Source organism: Ictalurus punctatus, chromosome 22, assembly GCF_001660625.3.
Source record: "Ictalurus punctatus breed USDA103 chromosome 22, Coco_2.0, whole genome shotgun sequence".
Lineage (NCBI taxonomy): Eukaryota > Metazoa > Chordata > Actinopteri > Siluriformes > Ictaluridae > Ictalurus > Ictalurus punctatus.
Genome location: NC_030437.2, coordinates 14,656,297 through 14,673,796, shown reverse-complemented (window position 1 = coordinate 14,673,796; position 17,500 = coordinate 14,656,297). Strand labels below are relative to the sequence as shown.

The window sequence follows — 17,500 nt, the reverse complement described above, 5'->3', positions numbered from 1 at the left end:
GGACGTCTTTTTTAAACATCGGGTTTATTACTTTGTAGTCATTCGATTTTCCTCATCGTGGTTTTTTCTGTACTAATATGGATAATCGAGGCTAGCATGTACGCTAGTGTATACTTAAACTCGATACAAATCCAAATGATTCACTTTATTCGTAACGTTAGTACACTGGCACATTGCAGTGATAACAAACGATACATCATGGTAAAAACAGATACACAGGTCACATAAGCAGTCATACACTAGTTATGAAATAAAACAATAAGGGATATTGTTTCTTTTTAATGTAGGCTCTTTTTTGCTGCGTTTAATATGGGTCGCTCCAATGGCTTATGGGTCAAGAAACCTCGTCACCACGCGTCTCACTCGTTTCCCCCCGGTTTCGTTATCCGCTGTCTGCTCTCTTTTGGTCTAACCCCAAAACCGGCGGTACATGTAGGGTTTGAAATGAGATTGGTTGCCGACTGCTCTAATCATAGCTCGCCTCTTGCGCATGTAGGCAGCTGCAGTATTATAAAATACAGTATTTAACTGCACAGTGGCCACTAAGAATGACAATAAAGCCAGCAAACCTTTTGCGGTTCAGTCTCCGTGTTGTTGTGTATATGATTAAGGTAGAGTAATGGGCATATGGTAGGGGCTTGACGAATCCGGGAAGGATACGCAGTGATCCAGAAGACCCAATCAGGGGGCGTAGGAATGTGGGAAGCCACGCCTTCGTTTTCAGAAGCCTTCATTTTGGTCTGTTTACACTGAAATGCGAGTCCGGAGTTTTCAAACTAAAACGAGGTCTTCTGCATTTCCAAAAGTTTCCGTTTTCGAGGGTCGAAAACGCCGGAGTAGTGTAGACGACAGGCGTAACCGTAGCGACAGTAAAGCGAAAACCGCACTAGTGTAAACAGGGTCTGTTTAAATCAGTTTGGCTGAACCTGTACCGCCGCCCCAATTCACGATGCGAGTCAGTGACCTTTTGACTGTCAATGCCTCCAAAAGTGAAGTAGCTTTGACCCATAAAAACAGGTACTCCAAAAGCTCTTTACATGACTGTTTATCAATCCCTTCAGGATTTTGCGATCGCAGAAATGAACGCAAAAAATCAAGCAAACTCCACAATTTTCGCAGGAGCTTGCTAGATTTCAAAATTAGCGCAGATTTGGGCCAAAATGCATCATGTGACGTCATCCCGACGCACATTGGGTCAAAGCCCTCTTCAATTCACGTGCATCGAGCATACAGCTAAAAGGACTCATTTACCAACAAAGCAACTTCATGCAATTGCAGTTTCGCCAATTCAAGTAGTTTTCAGAAAAAAGAGGGGGAAAAAAGCACAAAAAACTCCACAAGTTGCATCGCAAATTCTGAAAAAACCCACTGCACAATCAAGCATTTCTGGCCACAACAAAGATAAAAAAAAAACAAAAACTCCTTTACGGATTGCTTTGGAGTGAACGCTGCGACTCTAAGGCTTTTCTTACCCGTGTTTTATCTCCTCATTTATATAGCGGTAGTTTATATTAGTGTTCAATATATTGTCCGTTTACTTAGCATGATTAAGTGTAAATGTTATAATTCAGGGTATCCCAAAAGTGTCCATACATAGGGAAAATTAACATTTTTAGCAAAATTTCCATCCATCCATCCATCCATCCATCTTCTACCGCTTACTCCTTTTCAGGGTCACGGGGAACCTGGAGCCTATCCCAGGGAGCATCGGGCACAAGGCGGGGTACACCCTGGACAGGGTGCCAGTCCATCACAGGGCACAATCACATACACACTCACACATACACTACGGACACTTTGGACACGCCAATCAGCCTATCATGCATGTCTTTGGACTGGGGGAGGAAACCGGAGTACCCGGAGGAAACCCCCGCAGCACGGGGAGAACATGCAAACTCCACACACACAGAGCCGCGGGAATCGAACCCACAACCCTGGCGGTGTGAGGCGAACGTGCTAACCACTAAGCCACCGTGCGTCCTTTTAGCAAAATTTTTCATACTTAATTTATATTATATATATATTTTTGTTTCAGATAGCCTTTAAGAATGCATTTGATAAAAGAAGAACGTATTGAGATCATTCTCATGGCTGGATCGGGAAGCTGACGCAACTTTGCGATGAACTTGGCCAGCATATCAAACACACACACACGACACTGTTACCAAACTTATTAACACATTTTTAAAAAGACTAGAAGTGTTGCGGACCGACTGAGAAGTGGACGTCAACGAACATCCACTGACGAAGACACGACCGTGTTAGATAACGTTAGCAGTCTTGTGTAATATTTTCCTCTATTCAAATTGGAAGTATTTGTAATGCCCTTTAGACTGATCCGATTAGTTTAAGTCATAACTACAGCACCATGGATAAGACTCACGATGGCCAGGGATGTGACTGCTCCGTGACCTTGCAGTCTCTACTCACTGATCCGGCACAGGCTCGAGGGAAAGTGAGAGGACGCACAGACACTGCCTGCCTGAACTTTTGTGCCGGGCGCTTCACTGAGTGAATATATCAGTAACACCTTATTCATCCTGTCGAAGAAGACGTTGCGTCAAACGTTTCTCAATTTCATGAGCGAGCTGCTTCTATAAATAGATTGCAGGGTGCAATGTTATTTTTGCCATGTGCACGAATAACATTACAGCAGCTAGATTTAACCAAAGCAAAAACCGGATTCCAAATGGCTCCTCGTAAAGTACACAACATTTAGTATGACCGCTGGCTTTTACGGCCTACGCGGTGTTTGGGATTCAGTGTATGGTGCGGTTTGGAGCTATGTAAAACATTCGGCTAGTGTTTACGTTGCGTGGCGGTCACAATACATGCACGTTGGACTTTCCACCGGGACATATACGGTCTTTTCACTTAGTGGGAGATTTACTCATTCATGATCACTACTGCAAATCTGTCTAGCTCTCTCCCTCTCTCTCTCTCGCCCGTCCCTCTACACTCATCACACACACGCTTGACACCCATCCCCTTGTTTTTTTTTTTTGTTTTGGGTTTTTTTTTTAATCTGGAGAAAGGACAGGGACACAGACATACTCTTTCAGTCAGCTGCAGTGTGTTTAAATGAGCAGTGTGCTCAGTGGTATTAAGTACACTGAGTGGCACATTAAACACGCCACAGCTGGCACGCAACATCGCATTCCACAGTTAAAATGAATTTCATTTCACAACATCCTCAGGAGACAGTGAGTTAACTTACTGCAACTACTGTATGACCACACTGCATACAGATAATGAGCGACTAAAGCGACGAAAACTACCATTTTCCTACAGATACACAGAGAGAGAGAGAGACACAGAGAGAGAGAGAGAGAGAGAGAGAGACACAGAGAGAGAGAGAGAGAGAGAAAGCAGTCTTGATTTGGAGTATAGACCCAGCAGCTGTAATTAAAGTTCATTAAAACTCAAATTCCACCCCGTTGCGACCCTTTCCGAGCTCAACCACTGAGACGCACTGCTGCATGACCTGAGAAGCGTCTCAGTTTGTTAAATAGACGGAAAATTTGTTTTGCAGCACTGAATCATTTACACATTTACTGTGAGACTGGGCTAAAATATTAGCAGTGACCCAGATATGTCACGATACGCTGGGATGCCCTTTTCATCTTAAATAGAGATATTAAGGTACTTCACAATAATCTCAATTTGTGCTTTATTTTATTCACCACATAGCGCACTTATTTGGAGCCCTTTTTGCAGCGTTGCCTGAACTCTCGGGACTCCCTGGATAGTGCACTATATTATTACCCATAGTCTACCAATCCCTCAAGGAGCGTGCGATTTTGCCATCGCAGAAACGAAGGCAAAAATCGAGCAGACTCCGCGATATTCGGAGGAACTTGCAATTTTTCACAAGTACAGCAGATTTTGAGCCGATTTGGGCCAAGACTCGTCATGTGACGTCATCACAACGTGCATTCAGTCAAAACCCTCTTCGATTCACGTGCGTCCGACATGAGTACAGCTAAAAGGTCTCATTTACCAACAAACATCACAGTGCAAAGCAATTCCGTGCAATTTCACCAATCCAAGTAGCTTTCTGCAAAACATAAAAAGCACAAAAAAATTCTACAAAAAAATAATAAATACATTTTTTAAAGCTGCAGCAAAATCAAGCATTTTTGGCTGCGACGATCACAAAAAACCTCCGCGAAATCCTGTCCGGACTGCGCATAGTGTACAACAGATATACACTACTTCCGCACTAAGTGCCACGATACGTAGCGATTTATTCACCACTGGGCGGCTGTGGCTCAGGTGGTAGAGCGGGTTGTCCACTAATCATAGGGTTGGCGGTTCAATTCTCGGCCCACATGACTCCACTTGGAGAAGTGTCCTTGGGCAAGACACTGAACCCCAAGTTGCTCCCGATGGCAAGTTAGCACCTTGCATGGCAGCTCTGCTACCACTGGTGTGTGAGTGTGTGTGAATGGGTGAATGTAAAGTAAAGTAATACCTGTATTTGTGTGGTTTTAAGTTGCAGAGTCATTTGTAATGGCAGGTCTTAATGGTGTGAGTACACTCCAGAACACTCAGTAGTGTGTTGTCTGACTTTACCATTTGTATCCTTAATCCCAGCAATCTTCTACTCAAACATATCAATTACTACTCAAACTTTTCAGCATCCTGAATATCGACTATTTATAAAAAAAATATAGAACTCCTTCCTATTTTCAAGAGTGCTTTCTGAACTGATGGTCAATTGCCTAATCAAAATTTGATGCTTTTAGATTAATTTATTGCATTCTCGACATAAAGACCCTAAAACACACCCCTGAAAGATGAAAACATATCGCCGGAGATATAGCGATGGAAAACGTATGTGGATCTCCTTCCTGCTACACTACGACTCGGTCCTCTGGCTCTGCTCTTGTGTCTTGCGTGCCAAAATATTCTGTTTCCTCCCCATAACATATAGCACGCATAGGAAATCAGAGCTCTGATTTCCTCACTGTATTCAAACGCTGTTTCCACCTGCCGTGCAGAGAGGGTTTGATTCAAACATTAATGCGGGTGTGCACGTGCCTTAAAAACAGTAAAGGCTCATGTTACGTGATCAGTGGAACACTGCTGCGTGACTAGCATTATCATAAAGCACGGAGAACGCTATGTGATTGTTATGATGTTATTCCAGACTCTCCAACCACCTGTATGTGCAACCTGCAGCAGCTATTCCATAACAAACCAGCTTCACACACACACACACACACACACACACACACACACACACACACACACACTAATATGAAGGTCAGTGTCTGCAAAAGTGCAGACACTCTTATTTGTGTAGTGAAAAGGGTTGTTATGTAGTACATATGTGGTGTGTGTGTGTGCATGCGTGTGTGTGTGTGTGTGTGCGCGCACAGTAAATGAAATGGGTGAAAGAATAAAAGTAAGTCCTTTTCCATTGACACAGTGCCAGTGCTGGTTTCAGAGCCAGTGCCTAATCTTGATCAGTTTCCACCACAAAGAAAAACAAATTTCCTTCCATTTTCTTCCCAATTTGTTTTTTGCCAATTCCCACCGACTAGCTAACCCTCCCTCATCACAACACAGCTACCAACCAGAGAGGATGAAAGCTAACTCCGAGACGCATGGAGCCGGCCAACCTTTACATCACAGGGCAGCGTTACACACTCGGAGGAAAGCGCCGTCCGCCCTCTTCCACATACATGAGCTCACAAAGGCCCATGACTGGCTGGCGTCCCGTTGATTGACAGGAGAGAGGGAGTAATGTCGTCCCTCCCACCCAGAGAGCATCAACAATTTTGCTGCCTTGGCTCCCGGCCACAGATGGCGGTCTCATTGGTGGGATTTGAACTCGCAATCTCTTAAACGCTTTTCTGTTGCGCCGCTTAAGAGCCCTGATGACAAAGTGCCAAAAATCTGCTAAATAAAACAAACAAGTATGAATTCCCAGGAACTGGACAACTGTGTAGCCGTAGTCCTGATCATCTCCTTATAAAGTTATTAATGCAGCACATTGTGTTTGCGACCTTGAGAAAAAGCCAGCAAGACGTTGGCCGGCATTCTGGCTAAGTACAGTTAGTGCCTTCATTTTCTCTCGATATATTTTTAACCGTTAGGTGACTGAATGTAGTAAGCAGGAGAGATCTAGAGCGAAACTTTATTTTCCCTGAAGTTTCCACACGTGCATGTTCCTGATTCTAAAAAGAACGTCATCCGTCCATCCGTTTTCCATGCCACTTATCCGACACAGCCACGGGGAGCCTATCCCAGGGAACCGAGGGCACAAGCTAGAGGACACCCTGGATGGAGTGCCAGCCGAATGCAGGGCACAGTTGCACGCTGTAGACAATTTGGAAATGCCAATCAGCCTACAGCGCATGTCTTTGGACTGGGGGAGGAAACCGGAATACCCGGAGGAAACCCCAGAGGCACGTGGAGAATGTGCAAACTCCACGCACACAGGACGGAGGCAGGATTTGAACTCCCAACCCCGGCGGTGTGAGGCAAAAGTGCTAACCGCTAAGTCACTGTGCTCCCAGAATGTCATCCTTTCAATGTTAATTAATCAGACTGGCAAAAGGTCAATCGCAGTAGTGCTGCGACTCAGAAAAAGTGCACTACATAGGGCGTATGGGCTAGTAATCTCTCCATGCGCGAGGTAAATCTTAAAACCAGTGTTAATACTTTTACGTCTGATTGCACACTGGCTCGGCTTTCGAACTGGTGGAAACACAGCTCTAAAAAAAAAAAAGGTTCTCTCATTCCTGAGCAAGCGCTGACACAGTGTTGGTGGAAATGGGGCAAGTGAGGAAAAAAAGAGAAGGCAGAGAGTAAGAAAGGTAGAGAGTGAGAAATGAAAAGCACTACACAAATTAACAAGACGAGGTTCAGACCATGATTCCGACACTGTTCTTACATGTAAAGAGTGTATGAACATCTACAGGTCAACGTGATGATGAGGATCCTGAAGTAGATTGGGGCCGAGTCACACTAACCATTCATTTCATTCGAACTCCATTCAGTGCTTATACTCATTGTGTGCGTGCGTGTGTGTTTTAGACTGGGTTTTAGATTGTGTAGGAAGATTATGTAGGCGTACGCCCAAACGTGTGTAAAGTATTAGAATGTGTGCAACCAGGGGTGGAGACCGACATGGTGAACAATGGAGGAGAGAAAACAGGGGGGAAACAATAGGAAAGAGAGAGACGGAGGAAGAGAGGCATCACAACAGCAAGAGCTGAGGAGAGACAGAGAGAGAGAGAGAGAGAGAGAGAGAGAGAGAAGGAACAAGAGAAGCACAGGACAGCTTTACGTACCTGGCGTCAGCCTCGCTATAGTACTCTCTGGCGACGATGTCTTCAAACAGCTCTCCCCCGGTCACCCTGCAGAGCAAAAAGAGTGTTGGTTAGCGCCACGCTCGCTCACACATGCTTCCTGCATCCATACACACACACACACACACACACACACACACACACACACACACACACACCATGCACCCACGCAACAGCTCAGCATCATTTCCATGGAAACAGAAACCGCTATGACAATTCTAAGGGAGTCTTATCGTCTTCAAAAACACGTTCTAGTGCACTCTGCATCTTCCGCATCATGTAAGATGTTACAAAATGGTGAAATCACGCTTCATGGATCAATGGGGAAAATGAGTAAACACAAAGCATGGAAAATTCCAGAAACTTCTTCAATGTCCGTACAAAGATACGAATCTTTGAACTTAAGAAAGCTATCTAGTTATCTATCAGTCAAGCAAGCAATTTAATAAGTAAGAAAATAAAAATAAAAAACATGCAAGTGTACTGTAATATAAACATTAATCAATGATAAAATGCTGTTATGTGGGCCGAGTTGAACAGTCCGCCTCAAAGTTATTACTATTTTCCAATAATATCAGAATAAGTGTTTTATTCCTCTTATATATACACACACACCACTGAAATTTGCCATCCTAACAATCTTTTTTTTTTAATTATTATTTATTAAAGAAGGATGTCATACTTTATCCATTTACAGGTAGATTTAATGTTGTGGAACATACATGAAACAAGTTGATTCCTGTTATGAATTAAAAACTAGAGTTATACATAGTAGTGTAATATAAAATAAAGCTGGTCATATTACTGAGAAACTGCAAAGATTTTCCTGTGTTGGAAAACCTAAAGTTACACCTTTACCGCTGACTGTTACAAAGCGCCGACACTGGAGACTCCTTCCAAAAATGCTAAGTGATCAGGCTCCTAACAGAAAACTTCACCGTCTCAACAACACCGATTTTGAATCTGTTTAATCCACCATACAAGTCTGTGTAAGTTTTTTACTACGATAACGTATTAGTACGAGTGCTTTAATATGAACCTGTGATTTGACTAACCTTTACCCCTAACTGACCCCGCCCACTGTGTGACAATATACTTTCTCATGAGTTGCCCTTTAAGAGGTCAGGCTTTTTCCAGGGTGGAAAAAAAAAAAAGTGAACAAAAGCCTGTAACAAAGGAACTAGTGAGCTCTATTGCATGGAAATATTGTTAATTACAGGTTTCCAAAACACCGGTGAAATTATATGATCATATAGGTCTCAGACGTTTAGACACTAGCTAAAGTGACACCTAACAGCAGATAAACCTGAGATATATTTTCTAGTACACTATGGTGACCTTTCATTTGTTAAAGCTCCATCGAGTTTTCAAAAAGCTTATCTTTCCATGTCCAAAAAGTGTGCAACAAGCATCAGACATACTTCAGAACCTCTGCATACGAAGAAGTCAGTGTGTGAACGATGTTCAGATCTCTCGGCCTAACGTGGATTTATATCAGATGGTGAGTATTCAGGGGTTTAAGAGGTTTACTAACAGGAAATACATACAAACATACTTACAGGTCAAACAGAAGGTAGTGGAAGCCTTCCTCTGATATGCTGTCATGAAGTCGAACTGCAACAGGAGAGAAGTTCTCAATGCAAAATGAAGAGACATGGCACATTTCATGCAACTCGAACCTGAAAATGATGTTTTATTACATTAACTAAGCTTTCAGATGCCTGTATTACTGTATGTTTGTGAGTAATAAACACCTTCAGGCGTTATATGTTAATGCTTACTGAGAGTAGGACAGTGCCGATTATTAAATAATCACCAATGATTACATGATCGACTGAAAGGTAAAACGTCCAAGGAATAGGACTTGTAGTACTTGGACTTGGGGCAGCTGTGGCTCAGGTGGTAGAGGGGGTTGTCCACTAATCGCAGAGATGGACGTTCGAGCCCCTCCACACGCCAAAGTGTCCTTGGGCAAACACTGAACCCCACGTTGCTCCGAATGGCAGGCTAGCGCCATTGGTGTTTGAGTGTATGAGTGTAAATGGGTGAATGAGAAGCAGTGTAAAACATCTTGTAGAACTGCTAAGGTTAAAAGGTGATATATAAGTGCAGACCATTTACCATTTATATATTAAGTGCTAGTCGGATGGAATAAGATGTCCTGTTATTGTCCCGTTACCAAATGACGTCTGTAATGATTATTTTAATCTTTTTTTTTTTTTTTTTTTTTTTTACATATATGGACAAGCAAACATTTGATCATTTGAAACAATGATTGTAATAAAGTTTATACACTTGAATAAACCCACAAGGAAAATGAGCTTTTTCAGTTATTTATTGAACAGAAATATCAATAGATGTATACCCTTGGCCTCAGAAGCTAGTATTGCCTCCTTTAGCAGACGTAGGCGTTCTTGTAGGCATTTCGTATAATTGTCAACCAGTCTCTGACATCAGCTTGCTGGAATTTGTGACCAATCTTCCATGTAATATTCATTCAGTTGCAAGATGTTTGAGAGTTTCCTGACATGTACTGCCCTTTTCAGATCCCCCCACAACATTTCAATGGGATTCAAATCCGGGCTCTGACTAGGCCGTTCCACAACCCTCCATTTCTTCGTTTTGCGCCATTCCTTGGTGGATTTCCTAGTGTGCTTAGGATCATTATCCTGTTCAAAAGGTCCACTTTCGGTTCAACTTCAACTTTCGGACAGATGCCCTCACATTAGCTTCAAGCACTCTTCGATATGATCCAGAATTCATAGTTGAATCAATGAATGCAAGCTGTTTTGGGGTACCTGGAGACTCCATTTTAAACCAGACGGTGTGCTCTAGTGCTGAATTTGCCGGGACGGCCAGTCTTGGACAAATTGGCAGTCATTTGAAATCTGCTCCAGTTAGTGGAATGAAGAATTTCAAATAATTTGGAGATCTTTTTAAATCCCTTGCCAGACTCATAAGCATCACCAACCTTTTTTCTGAAGGCCTTAAAGAACTCTTTAGATCTTTGCATGATGACACCACACACCTCACAAAGGGAACACCAGACAGTAGCTGTGAGAGGGGTATAAATAAGACCGGTTCCACCTGCACTCCCTAAACAGGTTCTAATCACTGGCACCCAATCTTGAACATCTGATTCTGACCAGTCAGATATGACTGATCTGCTTGTTGTTCATTTAAATTGTGAACATTACTACAAAATGTCAATTTTATGTGTCATTTGATAGACTTTATTAACAGGCACTGTTTCAAAGACGATCAAATGTTTGTCCAAATATGTTTTTTTTTAAAAAAATAAATAAATAAAAAATACTTATTTCTTTTTTCTCACCGATATTTGGATGCTTGAGCAGTCGACAGATTCGAGCCTCTCGTTCGAGCTTCTGATGATCTGCAGAGAAGATGAATGTGTTAAAACATCAGCAAGACAGACACAGTAAATATAAAACTGAGAATGAGGCACAAAACCATGTACCAGCACAGCCAAAACCCTGTTAGTAATACAAGAAATTGAAGATACTGCATATTGTGTGCGTTTTCTCTTGTTGTTTCATCGGGCGTACAAGACAGACACAGTAATCAGTGATGATAATATTCATAGGTCTTTATAAAGCCAGAGAGCAGTGTGAGAGGATGACTGAGGGAAGACAGCGCAGTGACGGGGCTTTGTGTCTGAAGGAGAATGAACGTATTAACATTGCAGAAAGGAAAAGGTCACAGGACGCCACCCAGCTGTCTTTAGTCCTCTCATTTAAGGACACGTGATGACACGCTGATGATTTCAACCTCTGCTGGTTTATTTGGTAGCAATCAGTAAATACTGCTCTAAGAGCTGAGGTGATTAACGCCTTAGTCTCATTATTACCATGATGACACAGAGAGAACGTAAATGATTACGAGAAACACTAAGTCATTAGTCTTCATTGTGTTCCAGTGGTCACGCATATAAAAATCATTACAGCTCTTCTATTCACCTCCAGCCGACCTCTACCCATAGTGCACATGATGTGTGTGAGTAGTGTGTGTACGTTGCCTACACACTAACTAATCCCCGTTTTTTTTCCCCCTGGAGCGGGACAGCTCTGCTTAGGAACTGACCGCAGGCACTTCAGCTCCCTCCCTGCAGAGTGACATCACTGGATGACGAAACTGGATGATGCTCGAGCTGATCAAAGGTGTCAGAGGGCCAGCTGACCACAGCAGTGTTGCATGTGGCTAGAGCTCAGAGCCCAGATCACCAGTCCGCATCATCAGCCTGCGTTTCATTCGTGCGTGCGTAACGGACAGCCGAGACTATTCGCTTTATATAATTCACATATGCGACTTATGCAGGCCTAACTTATATTTCTGATGCACCCGAACCTGCTGAAGCCCTGAAATGGTAATACAAGTTAAAACTAATAGTACATAAGTAGTGCTCTCGAAAGAGACCACATTTACACTCCAATTCAAACGCATAGCTGTTGTGCAATGAATCATAATGAAAATCTAGCGCAGTTTCTCTAGCCTGGACTGAGACAGGGTGAAAGCAGGAGGGCAGGGCGAGGGTTAAAGTTCCTCAACGAAGCTCTGGTTTTAAAGCAGCAAGGTAAATAAGGCATGAGAAGGGCGAGAGAGAAGGGAGGAGGAGAAAGACAGGATGAAAGGTAGAATGAAAGGGCAGGGAAGAAAGAACAAATATGAAACAGAAGGACAGAGAAAAGAAAGAGATAAATCCCTGAGCAGATGAAGGGAGAGAATAAAGAGCATAAGTAATATAATCACTGGGTGAAGATACAAAGAAATGCCACGGCTGCTGCATGAAAAGCAGCACTAAAACATCTTTGTGTGCGTGTCTTTAACCAATCTAGGCTTGCACATAGACGTGGCAAATTAAAGAAAAAAACAACGTAGTGTCTTAGTAAGGTGTCGGACCACCGCAAGCTGTCTGGACTTCCCACAAGTCTAGGGAACTGTAATGAAGGTTATATGACGGCGGTGTTGAGCGCTGTCTAACACATTAGACCAAAATCTTCCACAGGGTGTTCAACTGGGTTGAGATCTGGTGACTGATTTATAATTTACTTCCTTTTCACACTCGTTAAAACATTCAGTGGGACCTTGGTGCCTGTAGATGTGGGTCAGGCTCCCACTCAGGGGGTTTCATCATCAGTCTGAAGACCTCGGTGTTGACTCAAACCATGCCAACCACAGAATAATGCCGCTGAAACTTGTAATTACATCAGTGATGACCACAGTGCGTTCAAGCCACGATGTTTACTGTTAAAGCTGGAAGCAGTCATCTGCTGAAGCTGGGGTTGAAGAGACCGTTCAAGACTTTCCAAGCAAGACTTCCAAGTCAAGAGGGCGTTTTCTTCTATTTTTTTTTTATTTGGCGGTCAGAAATGCCGAGTTATATGCTTTAATAGAATCACTGTTTGTTTGCTTTTTTCTTTAATTTGTCACTGTCTATACAGTATTGTGCAAAAAATTTAGGCACCCTATTGTTTTAGTACAAACTTTGCTATAGATTATTTTATTTTATGACTTCTACGTTATCGAGTCAGTACAAGAACATTTCAGATTCCCAAACATTAGTTTTCCAGCACAAAATGAAATGTTACAGAAAAATGTTTGTATGTCAGTAAAGAAAGCAGCAGATTAAGTGGTAAGAGACACTTTTCAGACAAAAAAAACATGATGAAGGCTGCTGCATTTTGCTGCAAAAATAAGAAGCAAGTGCGACAATCAAAGTCTCCAGGAGAACCGTGGCTGGTTCTACAACATGCTCAATAAAACTCTCAGCTCATTTCCTTATACAACTGCACTAATTCCACCTGAAACGACCGGTTTTTTTTTAAGCAAAAGGGTCATCACACCAAATATTTCCTTTGCTTCATTTATTACTGTTTACTGCTCTTTATAGTATTTTTTTAAATGGAGAAACATTAGAGGATCCTTGATCTACAACATTTCATTGCATGTGCCTAAGACGTTTGCACAGTACTATATGTCCAGAAGGCATTATGGTGTTATGCAAACTAAAGAGCTCCAGACAAATTAAAGCTCAGGAAAAACTACATCATTAACAAATCTGACCTTGCTGAAGGTCATCCAGCTAATACGAGACAAAATTAACGAGAGCTGGGGGACCAACTCACCAGATATGCTATCTCAATAAAGCTTGGTTAATATTATCCTGACACCATTGTCTGAAACAATATACAAACACTTGCTTTTTCGACCCGTTCCTCTCAATACAAATTGTGCTTGTAGTCGGTCAAGGACTTCTAATTAAGCTGTAAAAAAGTAGAGACGCATTGTGCACTGAAACATTCTACGGTGCTAAACAGCTCATGTTTTCAAAGGATCACATGCATTAGCCCAAACCATCCTAGTTTGGTAGCTATCGTGGCATAAAACTGTGTGTGCCTCCCATATCTCTGAGAACAACTAGCACAGGATCCTAAATGGGACACCAGTGCAGAACTGATGCGTCGTGTGAGTTGCTGGGAAATCCAGGTCACCCTCCACTGCACTCGAGCACATGCACACTAGAATGCAGTGCCTATATTACACTGATAGTACACAAGACAGTAGCTGTGTGCTTGCTCAAGATTACGGCTTTACGCCAATACGCGACATGAAAACACAAGGAAGGCTTTCCCAAGGTGTGGTTTTAGTTTTCTAACATTGATTTTATCTAGCGAGAGCACTAATGCCCCATTTTGTTAACCCCTGGACAAATGTGTATTCAGCTCTTGTGCGGTGGTTTCTGAGGGTAATGAGCACTGCTCAGTGGTGTGAGAAGTGGACATTATAATGGAAACTATAATGGAAAGCTCAGCAATATTCGCAGGAGCAGTTTCAAACTAGAAGACAATACGTGCAAGCCCAGCTTGGCCAAATATTGGCTAAAATAAGTGCTGGGTCAGTCAAAACACTTTTTGTAATAGTTGCTGAGGTTCTCTGCACACTGAAAAGAAAAAAAATTGAAGAAAAAAAAAAAGAGAGAAAAAAATCTGGCCTCTGTCAACAAGACAAGGACACATCTAGGACTTTCAACCATTTTTCTTATGCGTTCTGACATCGTTGAAAAGAACAAAAACGTGACGTGATAATTACTGTGGCTGACGAGAGTGTATTTACGTTGACATTTACCTCACTGACATTTATCTCCTTCTAACCGCACTCTCCATATTTGGAAAAACACAGCCTCCATATCCCTTGGAATTTCCTCACAGACAGTTCTAGCAAAACCAGTTGTTTTATTCAACGCTCATATCCTGGTTTAACTGCTCGCCTCAACAAACAAACAAACAAAAACAAACACGCACAAACATCTCCCTGAACACTGGCTGGCTGTCACCTTTGTTGATTTGTGCTGACCTTAACTGCCAGGCTTCAGGGATTTCGACACACTTCACGCATAATGACAGTGTGGGCAAAATCACAAAAATATTACACCACGGCATTTTCACAATACAGGATATACACTCACCAACCACTTTATTAGGCATCTCCCCTTTTCATTCATGCAGTTATCCAATCAGCCAATCATGTGGCATCAGCACAGTGCTAGATCATTCCGCTACAGGATAAGTGCTTCAGTTAATGTTCACATCAATCTGATGTGAATGGGCAAAAATGTGATTTCAGTGACTTTGCCCGTGGCAGGGTTGTTGCTGCTAGTTTAAGTGTTTCAGAAACTGCTGATCTTCTGGGATTTTCACACAGAACGGTCTCTAGAGTTTACACAGAGCGGTGGGGGACGGGGACAGGGACGGGGGAGACGGACATCCAGTGAGTGGCAGAGTTCTGTGGGTGGAAACGCCTTGATGATGAGATATCTCAGAGGAGAATGTCCAGAGTGTTTTGAGCTGACAGGAAGGCTACGGTAACTCGAATAAGCACTCTTTACAACCGTGGTGAGCAGAAAAGCATCACACGATGCGGAACATGTCGAACCTTGGGACGAAAACCACATCGAGTTCCAGTCCTGTAAACCAAGAAGAGAAATCTGTGGCTACAGCGGGCACTGGCTCAGCAAAAATGGACAGCCGTATACTGGGAAAAAAGTTGAGTTGTACACTATAAGGCAGACCACAGTGAGAAATTAAAGCTACACCAGGAGGGATCTGAATGAGAATGCTTACTTCCTAGTGAGGGATTTTGACCCGAGTGCTTCAACAGAAAACAACTGGAATGCAACCAGGCTTGTTTGTGCTTACTTCTGGACTCTTCTTTTGATTTATGACACAGGTTGTAAGCAAGTATATGTGCGTGTCGCCCAGATCATGGTTGTATGGGTCAGATGAGAGTCCTGTGATCCAGGCATGTAGCTATGCTTTCACGTGCTCACACACACACACACACACACACACACACACACGCACACACAACACAGCTGCCAAGTGCCATGGCTGCCTTCGCAGTCACGGCTCTCCTAAACCGCTTCGCTCACTCACGCGCACGATCACTCGCAATCACTCATCTCTTGTTGTTCGGTTTTGAACCCCTTCCTGGCAGTTTTACACATCTGTCTGCTTCCAATATATCCATGTGCGTTTATCGCTCTCAAATTCGGTTCTTCTTCCCTCACGGTCAGTTAGTCAGATATGTGCCTAAACCTACCGCATATCACCCATTTCTACACAACGCATACTCATATTTCATATCACGTTACACAAAAGTAATTTTTTTTCAAAATAATTGCACATAATGACACTGCAGTTACAATGATGATATGTGCAGAACTGGTGCTCAAGAAGCAAACATGTTTACAATGCTGTCAAACTGACCCGGTTCTCACCGTCACGAACACGAACAGATGAACAAAAATGATGGATGGTATCTGCGCTGGCTGTGTATCAGTAACATTAGCCACCATCCTTTATACTGTACTCAAAAGCACAGAAATCCGACCGAGCCTCTAAAGGGACATGGTGGTTATTTTTTTGTTATACCACAGCATTCTCCGATCTGAAGGGTTCGAGTGCATTCGTTTTCTAGAACAGCATGGTAGTTATGGCTGTCATTTAAATGGTAGTTTTAAATTAATGTGCTTGTTCTGATATTTTATTGTTTCTATAGTAACAGTTAATTTCACAGGGACTTGTACGGCAGACGCTCCACATAAACTAAGGCTGACAAACGGATTAAAGCAACGTGGTGTTATTTAAGAAAGATAAAATGTACAAGCGTTGATCTTGTGAAACTTTTTGTTTACCTCCACAGTAAAGTCTTCAGGAGCAAGGTTGTTGGGGGTTTTTTTTTTTGGTGCTTTCTGGTTTCTCATTTCTCATAACATTAAAGAAACTATAAGAGGCTAAAAATGGTGATGTCTTGTTCATAAATAAATAAATAAAGTAAAACTGTTGGCAAATTAAAGGGGCGGTCACACGACTTTCAGCATGCGAAATTTCTTGGGAGACCGCTGCAAATATGGGTGGTAATCGGATATGACATCACATGCCAATGTTAAAATATACCATCTGTTCCTGTATGCAGCGACATCGCAATCCAGGCAAAATGTTGATTTTATATTCTTTTAAAGCTGTGTTGTATAAAACTGGATGGTGCGACACCGCTATAAACCCGGTGCTTCCGAAACCTTAGATTTTCCCCAAGAGGTCACGCTGTGACCTGTCGATCTTCTCTTGGTCACCAATTCGCAGGTCAAGAGTTCACCAAACTTGAACTCTGGAAAGCAGCGAAATGCAAAACTCGGGCTGCATCACACCACCTGGTAATGGACTACACACCACGTCGTGTTTTATTCCTCAAAGACAAGTCACGTATCGTACGCCCTAAATAGCTACTCGCTGCAAACCAGACGGAGGTTTATCTACAAAATAAAAACAGGAGTTTCTCAATACGCGAGTGTTTCTCGATCGTACACGCCGTTTCCAAAGCCCAAATCCAACAGAGCGAGTCTGTTACAGGAAGGGGTCGAGGTTTTCTGCCTCAGTTACAGAAAGGTTTTCAGACTGACGCCACTGCGTGTTTATAAAACCTTTAGCTAGTTCAATAGCTAACTGTTTCACTGCACATTTAAACCATCTTAATCCTTATTAAAAAAAAATAGTTTTTTTAAATGGTTAAACACTTTTAAGAAAATTCATATATGAGTGAGCAGGTTGTTTTATTCCTTACCTAAAGTGTGGCCATAAACGTACTGCACATATTGAAGCCAC

General features: G+C 42.5%; 1 protein-coding gene across 36 annotated transcripts in view; it reads right to left on the bottom strand.

Moving 5' to 3' along the window:
* Nucleotides 1-17,500, bottom strand: part of camk2b1 (calcium/calmodulin-dependent protein kinase (CaM kinase) II beta 1) — a 73,515-nt gene that overhangs the window by 47,507 nt on the left and 8,508 nt on the right. For all 36 annotated transcript variants that reach the window (XM_047149975.2, XM_047149977.2, XM_017451459.3 and 33 more), the window contains exons 3-5: nucleotides 10,657-10,716; nucleotides 8,882-8,936; nucleotides 7,305-7,370 (exon numbers count right to left, since the gene is read on the bottom strand). In XM_047149975.2, the coding sequence (XP_047005931.1) occupies nucleotides 7,305-7,370; nucleotides 8,882-8,936; nucleotides 10,657-10,716 (181 nt within the window). The remainder of the gene's footprint in view (nucleotides 1-7,304; nucleotides 7,371-8,881; nucleotides 8,937-10,656; nucleotides 10,717-17,500) is intronic.